The 27,725-nt window shown below is 31.3% G+C and overlaps 1 protein-coding gene across 3 annotated transcripts in view; it reads right to left on the bottom strand.

Moving 5' to 3' along the window:
* Positions 1-17,482, bottom strand: part of PGAP3 (Per1-like protein PGAP3) — a 60,991-nt gene extending 43,509 nt beyond the window's left edge. For 2 of the 3 annotated variants that reach the window (XR_012758809.1, XM_075382113.1), the window contains exons 1-2: positions 17,249-17,482; positions 554-714 (exon numbers count right to left, since the gene is read on the bottom strand). Coding sequence is in view for 2 of the 3 variants with exons in the window: in XM_075382113.1 (XP_075238228.1) it covers positions 554-714; positions 17,249-17,405 (318 nt within the window). In the remaining variant the exon portion in view is untranslated. The other variant, XM_075382114.1, reaches the window with a different exon arrangement.
* Between the last annotated feature and the right edge of the window lie 10,243 nt (positions 17,483-27,725).

The raw sequence follows: 27,725 nt of genomic DNA, 5'->3' as shown, positions 1-27,725 counted from the left end.
TTTTGTGTACAGATTTAGACACAAAGATATTACACAGGTAATGGGGGATGTAGTTTTTTATTATTATCTAAGACTTAATTTTTATACTCACACTTATATTATAGATTATTTTATAAAATTAATAAATAATCAGTTTATTTCTTTTCTTTAATCTTTTTGCTTTATTGTTCCTTTATATTTTTGCATTTTAAGTTTACAGATGACATAAGAAAGAGATCTGCTCTGCCAAAATTAAGAGATGTTATGAATCCCACCACAGCATCCTGGGAACCTATTCCTTTAAATTTTATGTCACTTCTCTAACTGAAAATTGTCTTCATGACGGTATAATCAATAAATAGTTGTTTAATGATCAATTTAGTGTTATCTGTAACAAGGGTAGATCTGCTCTAGGGTATGAGAGAAGATACATAACATTGTAGATAAATCAAGTAATCATTGCATTATTGGAAGAAAATAAATTCACAACATTTTTTTGTTTTACTCAATACTAATTAACACTTAGATTAAAACTTTCTATAAAATGAAATATTAGGTTATTGACACAACTTACCTTTCCATGAAACTGAGGTGGTGGCCAACCTTTGACAGCAAAACTGTCAACAACATTCCACATACACTTATAACGGCAATCATCAACACAACGCCAATCCAAAAACCCAAACAGTAAGGATGATGATGATGAACTAAGTGTATCCTTGTAATAGTATCCCTCTATAACAATAATCAACAAATCCAGCAAACATTTATATTGAATTAATTAAAATTTAATTAAACATAATAATGAATTAGCAATGATAACACAGGTCAACAAAAAAAATAATTTGGAACTGAGATGAAAGGAGATGAATAGAATAGAATGTATTTTCTATGCTGAATCTTAAAATGAAATCAATTTTTCTTCATCACCCTCAGATTTTTAGTTATGACCCTTGAAAATATTGAGAAACTTCTTAAATAATAGAATACAAAAATAATAATTACAATTAAAATTCCTGCTTTTATTTTGCAGATACTTACACTTAACTTCATTTTTTTTCTTATTTTCCTTCTGTGTTAAGTGAAGTCTTCTCTTTTATCATCCAGCAGTAGTCACTCATCATGGATTCATCTCATCTACTTTGATAACATTGCTCCATCTGCAATATATCTTGGTGGAACCAATCTCCTTGTTCATCACTGACGGCACCCAAGTTGAAAGGGAAAAAGTCCAAATAAGAATATAAAAAATTAATTTTCAATGATGTTCTTTCTGCAACCTAAATTTTTGTAGTTCACTAAGAGTTCATTTTATAATCTGATCATGGTTTTCAGCTTCTTTGTTCTCAAGAAAACCAGTACTGACATCTTTGAATAACTTCCATCCTGCTAGTTCTTTAGGATTCAGTTTGCTGTGAAATATATTTTCATGAATTAATTTTCTTTTTTGTGGCCCGATGAATATTCCCTCTTTTAATACGGCTTCACTTAATTGAGAAAAAAATCTCAGCTAAATATTTAAAGTTGTTCTCCATCTTTAACCATGTCTGGTTAAAGATGAAGAATTATAAAATTCTACCTTTAAGAATTTACAAAATTCTTCATCAGGCCTAATTTTATGTGTAGAGGTGGTAAAATAATATAATCTGCTTTGACATGGGGAATACTGACATTTTCCTTTCCTGGGGTAAACTGATTTCTTTTTGGCCAGTCTTTAACTGTGTAGTGTTTATCTCTAGCTCGACTATCCCACAAACACAAGAAACACATATAATTTAGAAAGCCACTCTGGAGCCCGAGAAGAACCCCTATCACTTTCAATTCAGCAATGATTCACCATATGTGTTCATCATATTTATAGCTTTTAAAATTTTTGACATACTTTAGTATGTTTCTTTTATTCTTACAGCATGTGCTACCAGTGTAGAAGAAAACTTATTTGAGTTATGCAACAACACTACCTTTAAGCTTCTTTTTGATGAGTCTATAAATAAATGTCAATTAAGAATAATATATTCAATGTCTACTTCAGACATTAGCCTCCTAACATCATGGCAGAAACAAATTAAACCTATTTCCTCTAAAGTATTTCAGTAAATTTTCAATTCGATTTCTATATACTGAAATTTCAATATTCTTGTTTAATAAAATTCATTCTTTATGACGTGAAGCTAGGAGTTCTGCATGTTGTTTCAACAAATACGTCACAAATTAGGTCACTCAGGTCTGCTTGTGTAATGAGGTGAGGTTCAGTATTTGATTCTTCTGGAATGTAATTAATATTTATTGCAGCTGTAGATTCATCAGTTGAGCCTTCTGGAGTATCAGAAATTTCTTTCCAAGAAGATGGAGCAATCAAAATCACTAAACCAACACTCATAGCTGAATGAACATTAGGGTATGCAATACTGCTTTTACTGTTAGAATTGAAGCCAGTAATATTTGTTAAGCAAAAATAGCAGTCATCATAAGGTTAGTAGGCTCTCGCCAAATCACAGGTATGCCAAAAGGCAAATGTTCTTTTTTTTCCTTTTAACGACTGGGTTAATTTAATGTAGGTGGAGCCCAGGATTTATCTTGGTCTCCCAAGGGACAGTCAAAATAATGTTTGTAAGCAGTTTTCAGCAAATTCAATACTGGTTTTCATTGACTATTCATGGTGAATTCGCAGCAAACTTAACAAAAAGTATTTGAAGAATTTTTACAAGTTTGATTTTTATTCACTGTAAAAATTCAAAATGTTTTAATGAATGAAAGTAAACTGAAATATTACAGAAATAGTTATTTAATTACAAAAATAATTAAGTTTTAATTTATAATAATGCTTAACTGCTTAAAATATTTCATAAAATTGTTTCACCATGGAATACAATAAAACACAGTGTGAAACACGCATGTGCGCGCACACACACACAAACTTAACAAATATTGATGTTCAATAAAATAATATCAAAAGTTGTTGTCATAAAAATCTTTCTATAAATTTATGGCATCACTTATGAAACAATCTTTATAATATGTGTATGATAAAATCACTACCACAACTAAAGAACACAGCAAATCATACCAAGAGCTGAACTCATATTGAAGAAAATTTCATCACTTGAATTACTCATTACTTGACTTACTGACATGTTTAGCTTGACATGACATGACATCATTCAACTGTTATATTTCAAGTACAGGTCTACGGCATGCATCACAATATAAATCAGATGTGAATAAGCAAACATACAGACATACTAAGTTATTTATACTATTTGTTCTAAGAATGATGGAACAAATAAATTAAAGGGGTTGTAATTTAAGAACATGTTCTTAACAATGTGATGGGTTGTTTCGGAATACATATTCTGATTTAGTGTATAAAATACTATATAGAACCCCTATTCCCTTCTCAGTTCCAAATTTTATATTGACCCATGTAATTAAAATGCCAATGGTTTTTAATATAAGTAATATTATATTACTTTCCCAGCTATAAAAATATATGCTGCTGTAGCTATAACGGGAAAGTAATTAGACTGATGATTAAAATAAATCTAAAAAAATTGGTTGTTTTTTAAGTTTTGTGCCTTAAGGAAACGTTAAAAAAAGTTAAAAAAAAAAAAAATTTAAATAAACTGTAAATTATCTGTGAAATAAATGTTTCATTCTAATGCTTCCAAGTCAAAAAAATCTATTTTTAGACAGATATTTGTGCTTATGTACGTTGGCCTGTATTTGGTCTAATATTCTGGATCCTGTTGACTGATTTTCTGCAAACTTGGTAGGCAAGTACCTTTGAGAGGAAAGAAAATATTAAATTTTTGCAAAAACTGGAAGAAGAGGTGGATGTGTTTTGGCTGAAATAAAAGTTAAAATCTTTACTGGGGCACTTAAGCAAAAAGTTACAAAAATAAAATTTTTTTAACAATTTCACAAATTACTAAAAAATATTCACCCCTTCCCAAAAAAATGATTATATATTTCTCTGTTTTTATTTGCATCTTACTTCAGAAAAGGGGTGAATGGGAGTTTACTGCATTTATATTTTCTACATCAATAAGCTTTCACCAGTATAAAAGGTTTTTGCCCGTCACTACAATGGTCTGTGGTAACAAAGAATATTTTTTTAATTAAACAATTTTTTAAAATTTATTTCAAAACTTTACTTCAAAACTTAAATTCATCTCACAAGTTTACAATTACATTTAAAATGTAAAAATCTTAATATTTTGATAGTCCTTAATCTTAAAAATTTTTACCCCATTCCTGGATAGCGGGACAGCTCTTCCTAAAAAAAAGGTGTTCAACCCCTTCCTAAATGATTGGATTTTTCAAAATTAATTGCATAACTTGACTGGTGTAGCCAGGAAAGTTATTATTTAATTTATAACTTTTGATAACATTTTTTTTGTTATATTTTTTAAATTATGGAAATATAAAAAAATTCATCCCATACCTTTTTCTGCCTTTTTTCAAACATAGAACAACTAAGCCAAACTTTTTTGAAAAATAATTTTTGAGAAATAGATTGAATGTTTGTCTAATAAAATGAAGAGAAAAAAAATCACATGAAAATACCTAATTTTCAAATGTAAAAACAAAATGCACACACATGGAAGTTCAGTGTACAGCAGGGTAAAGAGATACAACAACATGCCTAAGTATAACATCATTATTTTCATAAAAATCCATTTGTTACAAAAAAAAGTTTCCTTCATTCTCTAGTCTTTTTCTAACATTTAATTTGCTTTCTTTATTATCTTCTTACTTTCAGTTTATGCTTGTAAATTTCAGCAGCAGAAAACAGATTTAATTTTTATAAAAATTATTAATATGCTTTAACTTGCTTAGGGTATGCCAGGTGTCTGAATTTACTTTCAACACAATTATTAGAAAGGAAATTACATCCAGCCTTTTTTCCCCAGTGACTTCATTTTCTATTTTCACAACAACTTTCTGACAATAACACTCCTGCACCCTATTAAATAGTTAGTTCACCCTTTTTAATTTTACGAGTGAGAAATGAAGTGTAGGTTTACATTTGTTTATATTATCAGAGATCACATAGTACACATAATCTCTAATAAAAAATTACCTTTCTGAATATTGTATTCTTTTGACTCTTGTATACTTTTTGAGAATACCAGAAAGGTATTAATCAGCTTTGCAGAACAAGGAGTTTAGGCATTTCAGCTGTTTTAAATGAATCCTGAATTTTGAAAAGAGAAAATGTCAAAAGTAGAATTTTTCAGGAGTTAAAAACATTTCAATGAAAACTAAGAATTGGAGGAAAATGAGGTTAATGTGGGTTAAATACCTAGCAACAAGGTTTATTATTAGTGTGCTAACAAATTTTTTATTTGCTTCACAATATTCAAAATAGTGGTTTGGAATTTTTGGAGCTGTTTCCTTTTCAAAATTCATAAGAAATGTTTAGTAAAATAAGAGTATTAATATCTTAAGGAAAGTTAGAATCATATGTAGTTCTAAGTAGATGTTAGTTCATAATGTGTTATTTTTTTAAATCAACCTGATGATTGCTAGAAAGAATTGCACCAGTGTATGATCATGATTCTGTCCAGGACAGCCATCAGAAAAATATGCAATTCTGTTATGCTGAGGAACATTGCACTCAATGTAGTGCTTAATAGAAGTGCACACCTATTATGTCCTTGCAGGCTTCTCCTTCACAGTAAGAATAAAATGTTGCTCTGTCAGTTTTTAGGTTATAAACACCGAACTCATTTATCACAACTGTCAAGAATAAAAGATCTCTTGTTTGGGTAGGTGGGGTTCGGGCAGATTTTTGCATGTAGTTTATGTACAAAGTCACAACATTTTTTGAATTTTTATTAGTACACATTTCTTTCACCTCTTTTATTTTGGAATAAAATTTCTTAGGTCTTCTCTTGGGCACCAAAAGTTCAGCAGCAGTTACAAGTTTTACATTGTCACTGAGATGAGGATCACAAATTTTCAAGCCTAATTCTTCACACGTAGAGAATATATCAATTTGTGGTCTTCCAAAAGAAATAATGAAATTTTCTTTGAAGTATTGATGGAAAAAACGACAATACTTCTAATTCAAGGAAATTTTGAAATGAACATTTCATGTAACATTGTCATAAACAACAGATGAGTATAACAGATGAGTAAATGTATTTTTCACAATTTATAAGAACAGTGTTTTTTGTACCAGAAACGATTTACGAGGTGTGTGAGAAAAGTAATGAGATTGGTAGCACTGCGAGCGATCTGGCATTGCTGTGTCTACCGGTCTGTGCTAGACCGGTTTGTTCATCCCTTTCACATGCTCAGTACGAGTTTCAACTCCGTTCAGCCAACACATTATTTTTGACAGTGCCATCAGTGAAGTTGTGTTTTTGTTGTGTGTTACAAAAATGGAACATCAGAATTTAGAGCAATGTTGTGCAATCAAGTTTTCTGTTAAACTTGGGGAATCTGCGAGTCTGACCTTTGAAAAGTTGAAACAGGGCTATGGGGAACATTGCTTATCAAGAGCACAAGTTTTCCGCTGGCACAAATCATTTTTGGAAGGCCGAGAACATGTTGAAGATCAACCTTGTTCAGGAAGACCTTCAACTTCAAAATCTGACGAAAATGTTGAGCATGTGAGGGTTCTTATGAGATCAAACCATCGTTTAACAGTAAGGATGATGAGTGAACAGTTAAATTTAAACACTTTCACCGCACATCAAATTTTGACAGACAATTTGGACATGCAAAAGGTTTCTGCAAAATTGGTACTGAAAAACCTCACAACAGAACAGAAGGGCAATCGAAGAAACGTGTACGTTGATCTTCTTGAGAGGATTGACAATGGCCAAGAATTCTTCAATTGTATGATCACAGGTGATGAATCCTGGATATTTGAGTATGATCCTGAAAGAAAGCGGCAAAGCGAAGAGTGGCACACTCCGTCATCTCCTCAACCGAAAAAATGTTGAATGAGTAAATCAAAGATCAAAACCATGCTGATATGCTGATTTGACAATAGGGATATGTGCATAAAGAATTTGTTCCTCCAGGACAAACGTCAACTAAGTGTTTTACAAAGGTGTCCTTGAAAGGCTCAGGATTCAGTGATTCGCATGAGACCAGACATGGCAGACAAGTGGATGCTTCATCATGACAATGCCCCATGTCACACGTCCATTACCATCACAAAATTTTTGACCTCAAAACACATTCCTATGGTTCCTCAACCCCCTTATTCACCTGATTTAAGTCCTTGTAACTTTTTCCTTTTCCCAAAATTGAAACATGTCTTAAAAGGACGTCATTTTGGAATTCTGGAGAATATTCAAAAGATTGTGACCGACCAGTTAAAAGTCCTACCAGTTGAAGCCTTCCAGCGCTGCTACCTGGAGTGGAAACAACGACTCCGCCGGTGTATAGTTACCCAAGGGAACTACTTTAAAGGAGATAATATTGTTGTTTGAAAAAAATAAAAACGTTGGTAAGTAAAAAGTCAGTCTCATTACTTTTCTCACACACCTCATAATCAAATTTTATATTATTAAGGATGATTCTCCATGAACTGTATTATTTCGTGATCCTACTGATTTACAACATCAATCATGAGGGATAAAAAATTTCCCTCCAATAACAATAGGAGGGAAATCCTATCAGCTTTACTTCCGTCATCACTCAATAGTGGTTTCATAGTAGCCAGCTTATATATGTATTCTGAAAAGGGAACATGTACTGAAGATGTTTCCTTTTCAAAGAAAACATCCAAATTTGGTTTACACAGAAACAACAGTCTTGTGATTCCCCATTAAAACAAATGCGTACGTTGCGTTTTCATGTTAATATTGTTCCTTTAAGCGAGTAGAAAGATACAAACAAGCAAAAATTGTGAAAAAATGGAGTTGTTGCCTTTTCAAAATACATGATTAAAATAGAATCATTATTTCCACAATGTATGTGCTTTTATTTTATAGCTAAGTAATTTAAACATATTCATTAATTAATCTTTAAATAATAGTTTATAGATTAAATAGGAGAGAACGTAAACAAATAAAGACAAATTTTTTCCAATTACATGTCTTGCAATACTGACTGTTCTGCATAAATTCTCATCATTTTTTCATTGGAAGTATCATTTCATTGTTAGCTACTTACAGTTGTGTTTAAATATCAATTTAAAATGAGTCCAGATTTGTCCAACTGCACCAAGGAAGAAAAGTGAATTTTAATAAGTTTTCTCAATCCTGAAGGGGTAAAACCAACAGAAATCATTTGTACAATATAACTGCAATGCTGGTCATACAAATCTTGAAGCAAGATCAATGAAAAGATATTGCTTTAAAAAAGGTAGCATTTTTCTGTGATGAATAACGCCTTTCATTTCAAAAAATAATGACATTATCGTAGCAGTTAAACAAATGATTCACCAGTGAGACAGTGTGTAGTGAAAACTATTGTAAGCTAATATATTCACTAAATGCAAAAAATCAAGCCCAAATTATATAATATACTTTTCAAATGTGTAATTCTGTTTCATGATAAAACCTGACTTCATATGGCCTACAAGACAATCCTTTTCCTTCATGATCTCAGTTTTCAACAGCTGGATCACCCACCAGTCCTGACCCAGCTCCAATCAATTTTCTTCTTTTTGACCCACTGAAAGAAGAGCTGTGAAGATATAATTTTGTTACGATGAAGGGAGTATGGAAGTAGTACAAAACTGGCTAAGCACAGACCAAAATGCTTCTTCCAGAAAGGAAGAAAAATTGAAAAGCTTATTAAAAGATGGACCAAGTGTATAAAAGTAAGAGTGGGATTATGTTGAAAAATAAGGATATTTCATTAAAATGTGTAAATAAAGATTATGGTTTCAAAATTTCACTTTTTGACTTACTCTGGCAATTTAACTATTTTATTAATAAGTAAATCTTTACTTATTACCAAAATATCTTCTTTTTTTTAAATCTAAGAGCATTTAAAGAGCATTAAGATGAATTTGTAGATAGATTATCTTTACATAGTCATGTACAAAATATTGATAATAAATAATAGAAATTCTGTTTTAGTTTTTGAAAAGGGGGCTGAACACAGAGCTTGTCACTAAACTGAGGTACAGTTCTTAATTACTTGTATACACAACATATTAAACATTAATTTCCTTCAATTCAAATAGATAAAATGTATTATTTCATATAATTATAATAATCAACCTTCATTGTAATAAAACACATTGTAATAAACTAGTTCATTTATATTTATTTTTACCAAAGTTGGAAAAAACATTTGATGTTCATTATTATATACATAATTAAATATTTGATATTATTATTATTTGATTCTATTATTATCAATCTGATTATTATTTGATATTATTAATATTTTATTTTATATTATTTTTAATAATATTATTTAAAAACTCATCTACACCATACTATTGTTTCTATAAATATATGTTTAATTTACAGAAATTGATTACGATGTACTAATAATGTTACATTTGAGATAAGGGTATGTAAGATTTTGGTTAAAGATATTTTCTATAAGTTTAGGAGAGATAGAAACAACTCCTTTTTATTTTATTATGGTTTGCGCTATGTTAGACTTATAGAGTTAGAGTCCGACTTATAGAGTTTTGCATAAAGTATAATTTAGTAATTGCCAACACCTAGTTTAAAAATCATATTAGAAGAATAAATGGAAAAAGCCAGGTAATACTGCAAGATATCAGATAAAAATATAAAATAGAAAATGTAGAAGAAGAGTGGGAAAATGTTAAAAAGGAAATTCTTAAATCAGCAGAAGCGATCTTAGGTGGAACAAAGAGAACTGATAGAAAACCTTGGATTTCAGAGGATATATTGCAGCTGATGGATGAACATAGAAAATATAAGAATGCTAGTGATGAAGAGAGTGGAAGGAACTATTGACAATTAAGAAATACTATAAACAGGAAGTGCAAACGAGCGAAAGAAGAGTGGATTAAAGAAAAACGTTCAAAAGTGAAAAGAGAAATGAACATTGTTAAAGTAGACGGAGCATACAGGAAAGTTAAGGAAAATTTTGAGGTACATGAATTAAAATCTAATAATGTGTTAAAGATGGTACACCGATTTATAATACAAAAGGCAAAGTCGATAGGTGGATGGAATATACTGAAGAGTTATATGGAGGAAATGAATTAGAAAATGGTGTTATACGGGAAGAAGGAAGTCAAAGAGGATGAAAGGGGAGAAACAATACTGAGATCTGAATTTAAGAGAGTATTAAAAGATTTGATTGGCTGAAAGGCTCCTGGAATAGACTGAATACCTGCAGAATTACTGTGCAGTGCAGATGAGGAAGCGATTGATAGATTTTACAAATTGGTAATATTTACAAAAAAGGGGCCGGTCCATCAGACTTCAAAAAGAGTGTTAAGTTTTAATGATCTGTAGATGTCTTATAAATCAATAATAAAAACTATAAGAAAATGGTGTTTTTCAAGTGATGTTTTTAACATTCACAGTCTGTTTTTTCACACAAATAAAATTATTTTTTACTATACTATCTATGAAGAAATTTTTTCTAGGAATGAATAATGAAATTTCACCACTCTAATGCTAAACAAAATATAATTAAAGATTATTAAAAAAAAATTTCAGTATCAAAAAAAATTTTATTCATCAATAACACTAATGAATAGAGAAGGTATAAACAAAACATAAAATATTTCACCATTAGTGTTATAATACATTAAATGTAGTACATATTTTGTTCAGAATATGTACTACATTTAATGTATTATAACACTAACACAATATTGTGTTAATTCTTCTAATGTGATAATTCGGAAAGGTGTAACAAACTCCCCATAATTATTAAATGGCCAGGGTAATGACTGTTGAAGGAATCAAGTAAAAAAACAAATTCTGATCCACCCAAAACTCCATTAAGAAATTTCTATGATAAAATATATATTAAGCATATTTTTTGCTTCAAAATTATTTTACTAAGTATAATAGTGTTTGCTGATGAAGCCAGATGATGACTGTTATTAATATTATTTATTATTATTATGAAATAAAAAACGATGCAGAAATTACATACAGTTTCCATGTTATTGATATTTTCTGTAAGCCAATTTAACACACTACAGATTCACAGGAGACATTCCTTGCTTTGGAAAAATAATATAATACAATAAAAAACTGATAATTATAACCAACCCAAAATTTGATTGACTTTAAATTCAAAATGTCCTGTTTCATACTTTCACAAGTTATCTAGCAGAAGTACAAAGATTATAATAAATAAATTGTGAGCAACAAAACAGGAATCTGAAGGAGCCAAAGAGAGATTTAAAAATTGCAATTATAAATTATTACATGTAGAGAAGCTTGTATTTATAAAAAATCATAGAAGATGTTCCTTCTATGCTTTTTTATGGACAATGGAAATTACTATGCTTGAACAATCAAAAGGATGAATTGAGTAGTTGTACAGCAGATCAGAAGATATATATAATGCCAGTGACCAGCGCAGTGATGGTTCTTAAAGGTTTTTAGTTTAATGTGAAATAAATGCAATCACAGTGAGCAGGACCATTTGAATTAACTGTTTGGTAATAAACAAATGAAAAGTGGGTTACAAGTATTCCATTTTGGGCAGTGGTTGAAAATAAAACCACCACTGAAATAAAATAAATAAATTACCGTAATTTATTTGTGAGCAGGAGTTAAAATGACATTATTCTATCAATTTATAAAATATAGGGTAGTTCTTTGCAAACAGTAAAAGTGTATTTCTTGTATAAAGTGAATTATATGAATTATACAGTTTTCTATTATTAACTCAATATTAGCGTCTATTAACTATTATAAAGTTTTTGGTAAATCAGAACTGAATTATGGTTTTTGTAGATAAAGCGTTAATAAATTACTTGTGTATTTAATTTGAATTTCTATTTTTTATAACAATAAATTGTATTTATAAGAAATTTTTATGTGTGTTATCTCTCAATATCCTTCTCAAACCGCAAACAGGTGACAAAATATACACACAAGCATGTGTGTGCACACTCACTCACTCACACACAGTGAAATAAAAAAATAGGAAATTGTCAATTTTAAAAAAATTATATTATACTATTCTAATATTACAATATTACATTGAAAATCAGCTTAAAGAAGAAAGACCAAAGAGGTGGATGGCCAGTCAAGAGAAAAACTATTATAGAAAAGAAAGAAACTAAAAAAGACTCAGTGCTGTGATCAAAACATAAAAGAAGTTAGCCAGAAAGTGAAATTTATTTACAAGAATTTAGTTATTTTAAATCAAATAAACTGCAGACAAACATATCAATTACTGCAATATTAATTTTACATCAAACACATGTAAGTTGAATTTGTAATGGTAATATGAAAAAAAAGAAGACAATGCAAAGTAAAAAAGAGCTAGGAGAAGATCTGTTTGGTTTTAAGAATAAGCAAGAGTATATAGCAAAACGCTTTATTTAGTTATCTTTGAAAACTTTATAAAAAATTATACCTTCAATTTTGATCAAGAAAAAGCACATGATCATTATCTTCTATTAAGATAATTACAATGAAATGTTTAAATGATTAAAAAGAAAATGCAATACCTAGATGTAAAACGGTAGTTAACACTTGTTGCTAATTAGACAGTGTCGCACAACCAGTAGCAGTGCAACCAAAGCTGAACATTTAACAATTGTAATGAATGAATAAATTTCTCCTCTTTACAGAACTTTAAATCTGTTTTATGTACTCAATATTTTTACAAAATTGGTATTACCAAAAAAAAAGTGTGGAAATCTGCGAGTAATAAATATGAACAAAATTAGAATTACATTTCACTTCACACTTGATATATTTTAATACAATTAAATGATTTATCCAAATTCATACTTATGAAATTTAGATGTTTAGTACAGCACTTCCTGAATCATAACAATTACCTAAAATAACTTGAATTTACAAACTCTTATTTCAATGCAAAATACTGCTTCAGTTTCTTACCTTTTTATATTGATTAAATTAGGTTCTTAAATTAGACTAAACTAAGTTGTAGGATGTACATTGGTCTAGCTTTAGCTGACAGGCACCTCAGCCATTAATATGGCTTTTGTACAACTCCTGTGTAGGAAATGAGAGTATTTAGCAACTCACAACAACTTGTTGCCACCTCCACTAGTTGCTGCTACTCTGCTGACTACCAGATGATATCAGTATGCTGCTGTAGAATGGTAAATGTAACATGATGAAGATTTGTTATGAATAAATAATTGAATTTTTTTCATTCAATTTTTTTATGGTACAAAACAATCTATTCTTAAAATGTATATAACCCATTTGGTTTGTCTACCGAAAATTTGTAAAAAACCATAAGGTGTTTTTTAATCATACATTTTTTAATGAATCAAGAAGTAATGTTAATGTTTGTGATTTATGATTTAAAAATTGCAGGAAATGCTGAACATGCTTTTGATTTTACATCATCTATTTTCACATAGCACCCTCAGTTTTAAAGAAAATTAAAGCAATGCATGCAAAAAACTTTCTTAAAGGATATAATCTACCTAACAAATTCTAACAGTTTCTATATTACAGAAATGGCAAAATAATCAAATTAAACTTGTGAAATTAAAGAAATTTTATAAGCTTAAAAAATACAGTCTGTTGATTTTTCTGATAAAACTAATAATTTTTTAAGTGAAAACCCCATTTTGTAGCTCCATTATTCTACTTAATTCGTACTTTAAAGAAGGTGATACATCAGTTACTTGAAAAGTACATCATTTTGAATATGATTCTAAAAGAAAAATCAGAGATAAGAATTTTTTTTTTATTTAGTAAACTATTTTTTCCAAAAAGAGGCTACCCAATAACATACATAATGTGTACAACATAAATTAATAACAAAAGCCAATTAATATAAACCACAACCAAATATCCCCTTTCTTGCAGACACTAAAAGCAGAACTCAAAATCAATTAAGACACAATCAGATCCATCATTAATACTACACTGCAGCCCCTGCACATAAACTACAAAATTATATGTGCAGGCCTATTAGATCATATGTAATACTTAAGGATTTCCCAAAACATAAAGTAAACAACCAACTTATTGACAAAATTAAGAATATACACATTTTACACATGCATCCTTTGATATTAACCAATCACTTCAATAACATACCTGTAAGAGAAACATATAACAACACAATATCAAAACACAAAAGTGAGATTTTGACTTTATACATGCTACAGCAGAGAAAAAGATTTTATATAAAATAAATCAGGTCAACCAGAATGTTCACTCATTTATAGTAACCCGATTGAAATGTTTTTTTATAAAAATACACTTATTAAAGATATACAAGAGATACACACAAACAAGAATACTGGTACTGCTATATTAATGATAATACTCCTGTATACATATAACAAGTTACATATTACAATTTCATACATTCCTCAGACTCAATATAAAATTACAACCAATTTACACTTGCTCCAAAATAAAATTGCTTAACTTCTGTGGGATCAGTATAAACAAAATGGGCTAGGCCTCCTGGTTTTTATTCAATCCTTTTTCTAAAGAAACATATTACTGCAGTAAACTAGAAAATAGTTTAAATAAATATGATATGTATAATATCCATTTACACAATATTATTTATGTACATATTTGGTGATATTGTAAGTAATCAACCCATTAAAACAAAATTATATTTTAAATAATTTGTAAAATATTGAGAATAATTTATTTTTGCAGTATTTATATAATTATAGTCTGTGCAAAGAACTGAAGATTATTTATTTTACTGTAAATATATTTATGGTCAAACATATTTTAGACATAACAAGTTACACGACTGTTAAATATAAAATATATTTAAGTAATTAAAATATTAAAAATATGTAATATATAAAGTATATATAAGCATAAAATATATTTAAAATAATGTCTGGAGTTCTATCTGATGAATGAAATTTCATACAATGAAGAATATCACTGATCAAGAATGTAAGGGTAACACAGACCAAATTATCATTCAAATTTTCTGGATTGCTTGAAATCTAAACATCAAGCATTAATAAAGTCCCAGAATGTGATGTTTTTATGTTACTACATCATTTAATCCTACCCTTAGCCATAATTTAATATTTTCACTACATTGTAGTTGACAACTCTGTAGGTTAATGGCAGGAGTACTGGAATGCTGTCTTTGTATTTATCCACTAGAAAAACAGCCTTTTTTCACTGTATGGTGTATTTTTTAAACTGTCAAGTTTTCACCACAGATCTTGTAAAAATTCACCAGTTACATTTTGTGGACACTTCAAATTAAAGTCGCAAGCTAGATTTATAAAAAAGAAGTGAAAATCCTATTTTTGTACTTTAGTAGTAAAATTGCAGATCAAAATAAAAATTGGGCTCCTCATGTTTTTTTTTCTTTAATCTGTAATCTGAATCTAATTGGTGGATGAAAAGCAACAAAAGCTTTATGTTCTATGCTGTCCCTATGACAAAGAAGGAATTAAAAAAGGAGAAAAAAAAACATAAAATTGAATATCTTAATATGCTATCTGGTTCCTAATAGAGAAGGCTCCACTATTGAAGTAGGGTGATATTAACATTCCAATGATTAGTGTAAACAATAATTCACCAACTGTTGAAGATACAAATATCTTCCTGAGAACACTTCCAATCCCACTTACAATTTCAGATATCCAGCATATCCCATTTTACCATAAAAAACTACTTAAATGATTTGGTGCATAATTTAGACTATCAAAACAGGAGGTTGATCTTCTCGACTCTAGAAATCGACAAATGTCTCCGGTACTTGTTAATCATCTAAATGTAGACTAATAGCAGTCTTACTCTCCAAAATGGAAACAAGAAGTCACCTATACCAGTTGCTTTTTCAGTTTCAGTGAAAGAAATAACTGATAAAACGGTTGTCATTCTGAATGCAATTAACTGCAATTTAATTGGCAAGTTTGTGGGAATTTGAAGATCAATATTAACAGGTCTTCTTAGTGATCTCACAATAAATACTATTTTTAATGTTTACTGGATAGCAGAGCAACACAACAGCATTTTGTAAAAAATAATGTAAGAAATGCTTGAAAAATGTAAATATGTTTCTAAGTAACTAAAATGTGAAAGTAATAACACTAGCTGATGTCAGAATGAAAAGAGGAACATCGGTCTCTGAAAATGGCTGCAAGAGAATGGAAAAGTGATGGTATTATAGTTTTAAAACTTTTATTTATCATTTAAAAGGGGAATGATTTAAACAATTTTCACCACCAAATGTCAAAAGCAAAAACATAGCAAATTACAACATAGTAAACTGTATTGAATCTACCATAGTTTATCACATACTCATACACAAGTACTATAAAACACTCATACATGATCAAAAACATATTCAATGATACAAAATACATAACAGGAATATAAATCATCCAAAAATCATTCATATGACCAGAATTTATAGGGTACTGTGTTAGTTTTAAAACCACAAATACTGCTACCGAAATACATAGTGATACATAAATACAAACTACATACATATATACATAGTGAGAAACATAACAAAGCCTGAAATACAAACATTAAGCTGCAGTGATGGTACTAAATACTTCATCAGGGTGATGGGTAAACATTTTTAATAAGAATTATCACTTTTATTATTCAATCAACAGAATGATATAAATAATTAGAATGGAATCCAAATGGCAAAAAGACAATGGTTATTTGGTCGGTTATGTGCCTTACTTATTGTCTCGATCCTAACCTTATTTACATGGTATGCCAAAATAATAAATAATTAAGAATTGCTATCTTGGTAACTATTTTTCATTACGTTATGTAAACATACATTTAGTATATATCTCACTGGTAACTTGACTGATAAACCATTACATAAATAATAGCCCAAGCACCTTCACACACAATAAATACACCTGGCAGTGTTTAAAACCTAACACTACAGAACAAAATCTTAGAATGCAAACATACAAGCAGAAAAAAACATGAGAAAAAGAGAAATCATATCTCCAGTTACCAAACAAGTTGTATCAACAGCAATCTAATAAAATTTCTGATGTACCTGAATGTCAACACTTCCAATGTTTTTTATAAAAATAAAACTGCAACGTGAAATTACAACCCGTTTAATTGATTATTTACTTCAATATTAACGATTTAAGAATTACAAATAAAACATGTCAAATATTTTAAGTGGTCAAATTACATTATTTACATACCGTCATCGCAAAATCCATCCCTACATGATTTTACGCAATGCTTATATGACGGAAAACTATCACCCAGAGAAGCACTTACATTTTGGAAATTTGAAAATAAAAAAATATACGCAAATAAAAAAATGAGTCTGGAAGAGGATTTCAGACTTAAACTCATTCTTACAAATCAAACATTACACCGAAACATTAAATTGAGGTTAAACCAACACTTATTCAATTAAAAGCAACAGCTACGTTACGTCACACGCAGCTGTATAACTATATGAGCAACAGATGATAATAGCGCGGCAAATACTAAAAAATGTTAAATGTCAAATCTCTCTTAGACAGAGAGTGATTTCCGTACAACAGTCAAAAACATTAAATGTTGTATATCATGTTGCTTCTAATTTTACCTATTATTTGTATGTAATAAAAACATTTTATTTGTATTTAAAATATTATCACAACACTTCCAAATAATTTGTAATCACACAATTCTGTAATTACTTATATGTAATGTTTAATATACGACAGAAAATTTGCTTTAAATGTTTTTTTCACATTCCTACATTTGGTCCACCGTCTAGTGGGCAGTTAATGGTTAACTCATCTCTGCAAATCAAGTGTTTAAGAGCTGATTTTCGAAGTCGAAGGTTTTGAGATTCAAATCTTTTTCTTTTTTACATCGGCGGAGGGGAAAGGCCTATCAGTATCATCTGCCCGCACAGACGGTAGTGTCTCAACGATTAAAATCCCTCTCCCTTGTCTGCAGCCTGTGACGGACCCATCTTTCGGTATAACTCGATGCTTGCTGCACAATAAAACGGGCTCTTGTCGTGACACAAAGACTCCTGGCCACATCCTTAATGGAGGCGATCCACAAGGGATAAACCACCTCCTTACCCAAGGTATCTCTATTCACCACCCCTAGGCAGATGCTGGATTAACTGCATCCTCTTCTTCCAGTTTACTTCTAAGAATTGCCCTATACAATTCTGCAAAGTAACTGCAATCCACTTCGCAACATGACCTGGACTATGTTGTGCAGGTTCAATTGGCCACATATCTCTCCCAGTCTTCTGCCCACCTGTGCAAAATTAAGCCATGAGAGCTTGCCTTCAATGCCCCAACACTACTTCCATTGAAGCATTGCAGATTTAACTCAATATTGAGCCATTGATGTTGTTCATTAAAAGAAAAATCTAGACAGAATTCCTGAAGCACAAGACATACCCATACACTCACTCCATGAGACAACTTCAACCTAATGGAAGGGCATGTAGACAGTTCTTTTGCTTCTTCCTGGATGTATTTATGAAGGAACTTATTAGCACAGATCTGGAGAATATTCCATCAATACATATTATCCCTCCATGGTTCTGGACCAGATCTAACACCAAAACTGAGATTTCAAATCAACTAACAAAGCAACGGAACACTGAATTATTAAAACAAAGCTCTATAGAAATGATAAAATCAAAATTTTAAAATTTTTTTCACATTTACACCGATGGCTCATTTAGGGTTAATAATTGACTTTCAGGCTCCGGTGTCTACATTCCAGACCTAAATATGCAATATCTGGAACCTTTTTTGTCTTCATCTAGTCTTGAAACTGAATTAATGGTGGCACTTGCAGTGCTGCAGATATGCTTTGATCTACTTCAGGGTGACATATGCATTTTGACTGACTCGAAAACATCCCTGTACACAATCTCTAGCTATAAGCCCTCACCTTTTTTCTACTATATTAAGGAATTACATGGGACGAAATGATTCCGGAACCGATTTAAACTTTCTCCATACTTAAAATCTCAATTAAAAAAATCGGTTTGCGCCTCCACGTTGGTTCGTCTGGATAACCAGTTAGAAACGTGGAGATTTCTACTGGTGAACTAAATCGGAATCACCTCTCTGGATCACATCCAGAGTTGTAACTCGGGAATTTATTCCCACCCAAGGCTGACTTGCCTTTGAAAGTCAAATATGGAAGGTCTTTTAAGAAAAAATCCACCGTCTAGTAAATACCAGAGAAGGCTGCACTCGGATCCGGTGGGCAGCTGCTTAAAAGATAACAATGAATCGGAGCGTTTGGAAACACCCAAAAACAACACAACTTCAAAATTGAGGATAAGACACAAGCAAATAAACTACATTGCCACTCACAACATTAATTCTCTAACTCAACCCGGCAAACTAAAAACTCTAACAGACATAATGGACAAACAAAATATCCTAATCGCAGGACTTCAAGAAATGAGAAACACCGATCGAGAGCCGTTTGAATCTCAGGGTTACAGAATTTACAAAGGAATCCCCGGGAAACGTGTGATGAAGAATTGCCCACAGTTCGGAACAGGATTTGCAATCAATCTTAAAATAATTGACTCAGTCGTAGAATTTAAGTCTTACTCCCCCAGGATTTCAACCTTAACCCTAAAATCAGCCAATAAATTCTACACCATAATAAATGTCCATGCTCCCACCAATGACAAAAACAATCTTAAAAAAGATAGAGAAGAGATGGACAAATTCTGGGAACTTCTTGACCAAACTGCAAACAACATAAATAAGACCCACACGAAGATTTTAATAGGGGACTTTAATGCCCAACTTGGTAAAGAACGAAGATATCGTGATATTATCGGAAAATGGCCTGCCCAAAAGAAAACTAACAAGAACGGCCAAAGACTTGTCGAATTTTGCAGAAACCATAATATGATCTCAAAATCCACCTATTTTATGAGAAAACCAAACAAATTGAAGACTTGGAAACACCCAGATTGGAAAAAAGGAGAATGGCAACTGGATCATGTTTGCATGGACCGGAATTATCACAAGGAGATTTATAATGTAAAAGTCTTGAGAGGAATAGATACTGGATCGGACCATTACTTAATTAAAGTTAAAATAAAATTCACCCCGCATAAAAAGAAAAAATCCCAACCTAAAAACAAAAGAGCTTATGATCCACATAAATTAATAAACAATGCCATCTTTGAAGAAACAACAAAAAAAATCAAATTAACTAATAATTTAAAAGAACTGACATCCCAACTGAAAGAAATAGCTGAAGAACTAGCCCCTATAAACCCAAGAAAAAAACACCAATGGTGGAATGAAGAATGTGACAAAGCAGTCAAAGACCGACACCGGGCTTGGATCAACCACCAAACCCAGAAAACTGAAGAATCTAACCATGAATTCACCAAACAAAGGAAAATAACTCAGAAAATTATAAGAGGAACCAAACGACAAGCCCAAAAAAACTTTATTCAGCAAATAGAAGAAAGTTCCAAGAAAACTAATTTCCGAGACTATTATAAAATTTTTGGTCAGGCTCTTCAAAGATATGAACCACCCACCCTTATGCTGAGAGGAAAAAAAGGAAATATGGCCCACACCAATAAAGAAAATGCTGAAATTTTGGCAGAAACCTTCAATAGACTCCTCAACTGTGACGACCCGCCAGAGCTTTTTGAGATTGACACTGAAACTCCAGTTAAAACTTCACCAGTAAATATCAACCCGCCAACAATTCAAGAAGTTCTCCCAGCCTTAAATGAAATAAAAAACTACAAAGCAAGCGGAGAAGACCAGCTTTTCGCAGAACTCTGGAAACACTCATCAGTTTATTCAGTCAAAACTTCCCTACATCTATGCCTCGTGAAAATATGGAACGAAGAAAAACTTCCAGAACACTGGACCACAGCCCTCATCCATCCATTACATAAAAAAGGGGATAAAACTAATCCGGAAAACTACAGAGGCATATCTCTCCTGGATTGCACATACAAAATCCTGTCGAGAATCATATACAACCGATGCAAAGACCAACTTGAACTGGAACTTGGAGAATACCAAGGGGGATTTAGGCCATGGAGAGGTTGCCCGGAGCAAATAATATCCCTAAAACTTATGATGGACTTATATAAAAGACGGAAAAAACAACTAATAATCACCTTCGTCGACTTTAAAAGGGCCTATGATTGTATACACCGACCATCCATGCTGAATATTCTGAGAAACCTGGGCCTTCACCCTAAACTCGTAAACATGATAAAATTAACTTTAACCAATACCCAGTCCAGAGTGAAATTCAGAGGTGAACTCTCTCAACCCTTCTACATAAAAACTGGATTGAGGCAAGGAGACGGCCTCTCACCACTCCTTTTTAATTGCGCCCTCGAATTTGTCATGAGAAAATGGTATGAAATAAATCCCAAAAATATAAAAATGGGTACTAAGAAAAACTCCATCACACTAAATTGCCTAGGATTTGCAGATGACCTCGCTCTTTTAGCAAATAATATTCAAGAAGCCAAAACACAAATCATGAGCCTTCAAAACCTAGCACAAAAGATAGGGCTTCATATCTCTTTCGAAAAAACTGAACTAATGGCCATAGATCCTCTGGTAATAGAGCACATTACGGTAAACAATCAGAAAATTAAAATAGTAAAACAATTTAAATATCTAGGGGAAATAATAACTTATAATTTAAATGAAAAAGTGACATGGCAAAACAGGACAAATAAAATGATTAAATCCCAAAAATTAACTTGGTCAACATATAACAAAAAATGCCTTTCTGCTAAAACAAAACTTAAACATTATAAAACTGTAGTACAGCCAGAAGTCACCTACGGAAGCGAGACCCTTTTCAAAATCACTCAGAAAAACCGAATTGAAAAAATTCTGAAAATAGAGAGGAGAATTGTCAGAACGTGTATCAATAAAAAACACCAAAAAGAAGGCCAATGGTGGATTGTGCCAAATGAGGTGGTGTATCGAGAAATAGAGCCTGTTACTGATACTATGCGGAAAAAAAGAATCTCTTTCTTCGGTCATCTCATAAGGACACCGGAAACAAGACTGTCAAGAAATATCATTGAAAAGCTCTGGTTCCAAAAGCTAGAAGTAGGATGGATCAAAGAAATTAGAGAAGATATGAAAGAATTGGGAATTTCCCTAACTGACCTACAGAATAAAACTGGAAAAATTACAAAGCTAAAAGATAAAAGCATTAGATTTAAACAAAAGACAGACAAACGACAAAATATAACAAAGAGGGTGTTTACGGATGAAGAAAAGAAAGCAAGATCTGAACGGATGAAGAAATACTGGGCAGCTCGAAAGAGTAAAATAACACGCTTTTCTCAGAAAAGATCCAACTAAAATTGACTTAAGTGGTCCCATGTTGGCCGTAAAAGCATAATAATAATAAGGAATTACATGACCTGCTTCACAAAAAAAAATATAACCTTCCAGTCGATTCCAGGACACTGTGGTGTAGCAGGCAACGAAGTGGCAGATAAATTGGCTGTAATCGCATCAAGCCTAGAACCTAAGCCTGAGAAGATGGAAATAATGACAACAGGTTTGAACCAAGGCAGAAGAATCACCAAAAAACTTTGGGTGGAAAGGTGGAAAACCCCTTGAAGGGCAGAACATTATAAAATACAGAAACAATCAAACGATCTAATGGTTTACAAAGGAGTGACAAGAAAAGTGCAGACGTTCGCAACCCGAATCAGAACCAGTCGTAATTACACAACAATATCTATACAGGTTTCATCTGACTGAATTTCCAGTGTGGAAGATTGGTGTTATTGTGGAAACAATTAAAAATATAATCTTTGAACGCAGTTCTCCGATAGATGTTCATCCTGGTAGTAGGGTATATGTTAACACCCTGTGGTCTAAAAAGCAACTGAGTAATGTAGAAGTCTACATCCCCATGACCCTGTTCTATCTAAGAACTAATTTCAGGGATTAGTTCAAATGTCCATCGGCCTGTTGTCACCACATCCCATCCCCTCTGCCAACTAATTAACAAGGAATCACTTGCTCTCTTTACTCATACCTTCCCGTCTATCTACTCTTTTTGCCACCAAGAGGTCCATAGGGGAAACTCCTAGATGAAAAAATGGCTTCCTTGGACACACTCTGTATGCAGCTGCAACCTAGCATCATACGACTCTGTAGCTCGTTTAACAGGTCCCTGTTCCTTTGAATCATCAAAAAAAAAAGTCCTATGCCAGACCAGCACAGTATACAACCCCATTGACCACAGGACTGAAGCCAGCAGTCTCCTCTTCAGTGAACTCAGTCCTCCTACATTCTGCATCAGCCTGCTACATTTACCATTTTCTCTGCCTTAACTATTACATTCCTGACATGCAGTACAAAGATTCCAACCCTATCAAGCCATACTCCCCGGTACTTCCCCTTTTCAACCGGCTTGATCTCAACACCTCCAACATCTAGGAGTATAGGCAGTATTTTTCTCTTCTCTATCGTCACTATGATTTTCCATCTTCTCAGCCGCTAGCTACAATCCTCTTACCTTTAACCCCCCTTACCATGACAATAGGCTGGTTTGCCTTCTACCTAAGGGTGTCGGTTTTCCTGCTAACCACCACCAGTGCAAGATCATCGGCAAAGCCAACAGGTTCCAAGCCATGTGGCCACTGCAGTCTAAAAACCCCATCATACATAATGTTCCAAAGAAATGGACCTAGCACCAACTCCTGAGAAACCATGTACTGTATGAGCTCTCTAGCTAGATCTCAAACTGGCTAGATACAGCTACTTAATGGTGAATCCCAGTATCTCCTCTGCCACAATCTCTCTCATGCAAGAGGGCACATACCTAGAACAAGAGGTTCAAATTCTAGTATTTAGTTTTAGTTACTTTTGTACGGATTTGAATACTACGCAGTGGATACCAATGTACTTTGTTGGTTGGAGTTCAATTAACCACACATCTCAGGAATGATTGGTCTGAGAGTGTACAAGACTACACCTCATTTACATGTCATACATCATCCTCATCTCACTGAGTTGTGGGGAGGTTGCTTATTGTTGAATGGAACGGAACGCAAAAGTAGCGGGAGTATCACCATTTCTCCCTACGAATCGCAGAGCCTGGACAGTGTCCCTTGCTGTTGTATGATTCTGTAATTGGGCGTGTTTCAAGGATTTTCTTTTAATGTTGGTTATAGGTTTTAAGTTTTATTTATGGACGGATTTGCGTTCTCATCCGTTTGGACCAGCATTTTCAATTTATTACTGGGTCAGACCGTGGAAGGTTAAGCTTTTGAGCTGGTGCTCCTGGCATGATTCCCCTTCAGACCATCCGCTGAAGTCCTTTCGGTACTAGCACCTTATAAGCTAGCAGGAATACACCAAAACAGGACTCTAGTTGTTTAGAAGGAGCGCCCCCTTCTCTGGAGGAGTTACATGTGCTGATTAAATTAAATTGTAAGTTTTAAGGATTGTGGATAAAGGGTTACAGATCTTCATCTTCGTCTTCTGTGGCTGCCCTTCACATTGCTACTCTGCCGGTCTCTTCTTCTGGACTCCAGTCCGTGACGGTGGGTTGCGTTGCGGTCTTCTTTTTTTTTTTCTTCTTTTGATGACCTCTTCATTCTTCTTTGTCATTGTTGAACAGATTGCAACATACACATTAAAAAAATAAAAAATGAAAATTCCTACATCTCAGTGGTTATTTTGCAGGCAATTCCTATTAAGAACATATTTCATTAAAATAGTACTAGATGATTAAACAAAATATGCCTAAACAAATCAACCTTAAAGGGTACATTTTATGATCTACCCATGCCTAATTTATGTTTGCAATTTTAGATAAAGAATATTATTAGTAATGTTTACACTACTGTTAGCTTATTTTTACAAGTTTTCATTATTCTGAAATAATATATGTAAGTAGTTAAATTTTGAAATAACAAATAACTGATTATTATTAAATGAAATTAAAAACATACCCTTTATTATTTTTAAAATGGGAGCCAAAGTACTGAATTTTTCCACAGTAATTGTGTTATTTTAACTCTAGATCAATGTAATAAAATTTTCATTCATACTTTTGGTGCTTGATTTCAGAAAAGTTTAAACCTAAGCCCATAATTAAGAAGTAATGATTTTATAAAATATAATAATACATTTATAACTCTGTTGGTGTAAAATTACTCCCTGAAAAATGTATATTTTTCATATTTTTTTTATATTTTTTTCATATTTTTTTTTTTATATTTTTCCCTAATGGTTCTTTCCTTCATTAAAGATTAAAAAAATAAAATGGTGCAAGGGAATTGAATTTTCACGTATGATCAACAGTATTTTAAAACATCATTTAAAATGCAGCTCAACTCAAACTCTAATTAGATCTTTGCTCACATTGCAGGTTGGGCTTTCAAGTTTCATTCATTTAGGATTGCATACACCTATTTTTGTATTACCCATTGGTAAGATAAGTATTGTCTATCTTACCAGAAGGGAATATATATGTTTATATGTATTTATATAAATTATTATTTAGATCCTTTTTTTGCAATAGTCATATTAACAAAAATTGGGACCAGAAAATCCATGAAAAAAAAATTCAAGCAATATTATTGCAAGGATTCAGACAATTGCTTCAAGGAATATGAGCACAAATCAAAATAAACTGACACTAGTGAATTTTTGCTTCTGGGTAATCATTCAGTGGATAAAACCAGTTAGACTCCTTATAATAAAATAGGTGTGTTTTACAATTTTTAAAATTTTCAATACTTTTAATATAATTTTTGAAATTACACATTTGCAACGCCGATATAGTGCAGTCCTTTTTAATAAACAGTAAGTTAATTTTATAAATGAGACATTTTATAGTAATTTTCACAATATACTTGTATGTATCATACAAATGTATTTGTTGATCATTAAATACTTGTAAATAAAAATTAAAAAAAAAGTGATTTTACAAATAAAAACATTTTAAATATCTAAAATGTATATAGAGGAAAGTTTAATATTTTATCATTTTTAGACTGTCAATTTTTTCCCAATAACTGTTGTTTTGGCATTTTAATATTTATTCTGCAATACTGTGAATTATTTCCTCAATATATAATTCCATAAGTATAATTACAAAAAAACATTAACATAGTAACCACTAGTTGATAAAAGTGATATCTTAGGATTGAAATTACATGTTTTATCTTATTTTGATTTAAAATGTTTTTTAAAAAAATTATTTAAAACATTTTATTTGTAAAATCTGGTTCAGTTTGCAGTTTCAGAAATTTATTGTTCTAAATAATTTTCATTAACATGTACCAAAAATGAATCAATAATTTGCTTTAGGTATTACTTATTATGTTTTATTTCTAATAGACTCTAAATGTGAGATTTCCTCCAGAACAGATTATCATTTAATAATACCCCCAACATTTTGTGGAGCTGATTAAAATTTAATGATTTATAAATTCTCAGAAAAGCAATCAGATAAATTCAGTTTTCCTTTCATGTGCTCTGCTAAGATCGAAAGCAAATATCTTGAGTCAAAAAAGGTGTGAGTTTGTTTGCAATAAATCTATTCCATTTCTTGATCCAGAACAGTAGATTGAATTTTCAAGCAAATCTGATGTATCATCCACATATGTAACTAACCTGCAGACAAAATATTTGATGACAAATCATTTATGCAAATTAGAAATAATAGGAAACTTTTTTAACAAAATTTTATGATTAATGTGCAGATATGCTTTTTGTAGATAAAAAAAATATACCATTGACATGCGTAGATCTATCAGTATTTGAAATTACATAATTTATGAAAGTAAAGACAGCTAGGCATTTTTGAATCTTTAAATGTCAAATTGAATGTAAGCTAGAATCTTATTATCCCTAATATATAATATTACAATGATATTTTAAGTATTTTTTGAAAATGACAGTTCTCATGGCCACAAGACAATATTGATTTATTTCCATTTATTTCTGTTCATCATTTACTTTTTTCAAATAAAGATTTGATAATTGAATTTTTTAGAATGTCAGGAATTGTTTCAAATCAAAATGAGTAGTTCACTAAATAACTAATTAACTCAATATGTGCCCAACACATAAACTAATCAGTAAATACTGATCACTTTATTTTATTAGTAGAATCAGTAAATATTATTTTGATATGATTAGCTGATCAGTTAATATCAGAGATTTACTGATTTTTTATTACATTTATTAAAATGTTTGGTAATTTCTTTAGGGTTTGTAATGTTAATATCAATGTCAATAACTCATCAACTGCACTTGAAGGTTTGGAGCCCACGTATTCGTATTATATTATTTCAGATCATCATGGTAGAGCTATAATCTTTTAGTCATGTTGTCGCAATCCTCAGTTTATTTACAAATACGTAATCTTTTCTCTATACACATTTAAAAAAAAAATAGCAGTTTTTTATCATTAGATGTTTTATTTTATGCAGCTGTGTTTTTTTTTTTGCTTTTGAAATTTATATTATATTTATATTCAAAAATATTAAATCTATATTTTCCTTGTTAATCATTTATTTAATCTATCATTTTTAAACTGTTTTGTTTCTCAGATGTAAGAGAAAATGCTAGAATAAATTACATTATAAATATTAAAAAAGAAATAAATTCATTATTTTTATTAACAAAATCAGTATTTTACACACAC

The sequence above is a fragment of the Lycorma delicatula genome, chromosome 1, assembly GCF_047948215.1.
Source record: "Lycorma delicatula isolate Av1 chromosome 1, ASM4794821v1, whole genome shotgun sequence".
NCBI lineage: Eukaryota > Metazoa > Arthropoda > Insecta > Hemiptera > Fulgoridae > Lycorma > Lycorma delicatula.
This window is presented reverse-complemented; position numbering and strand designations above follow the sequence as displayed.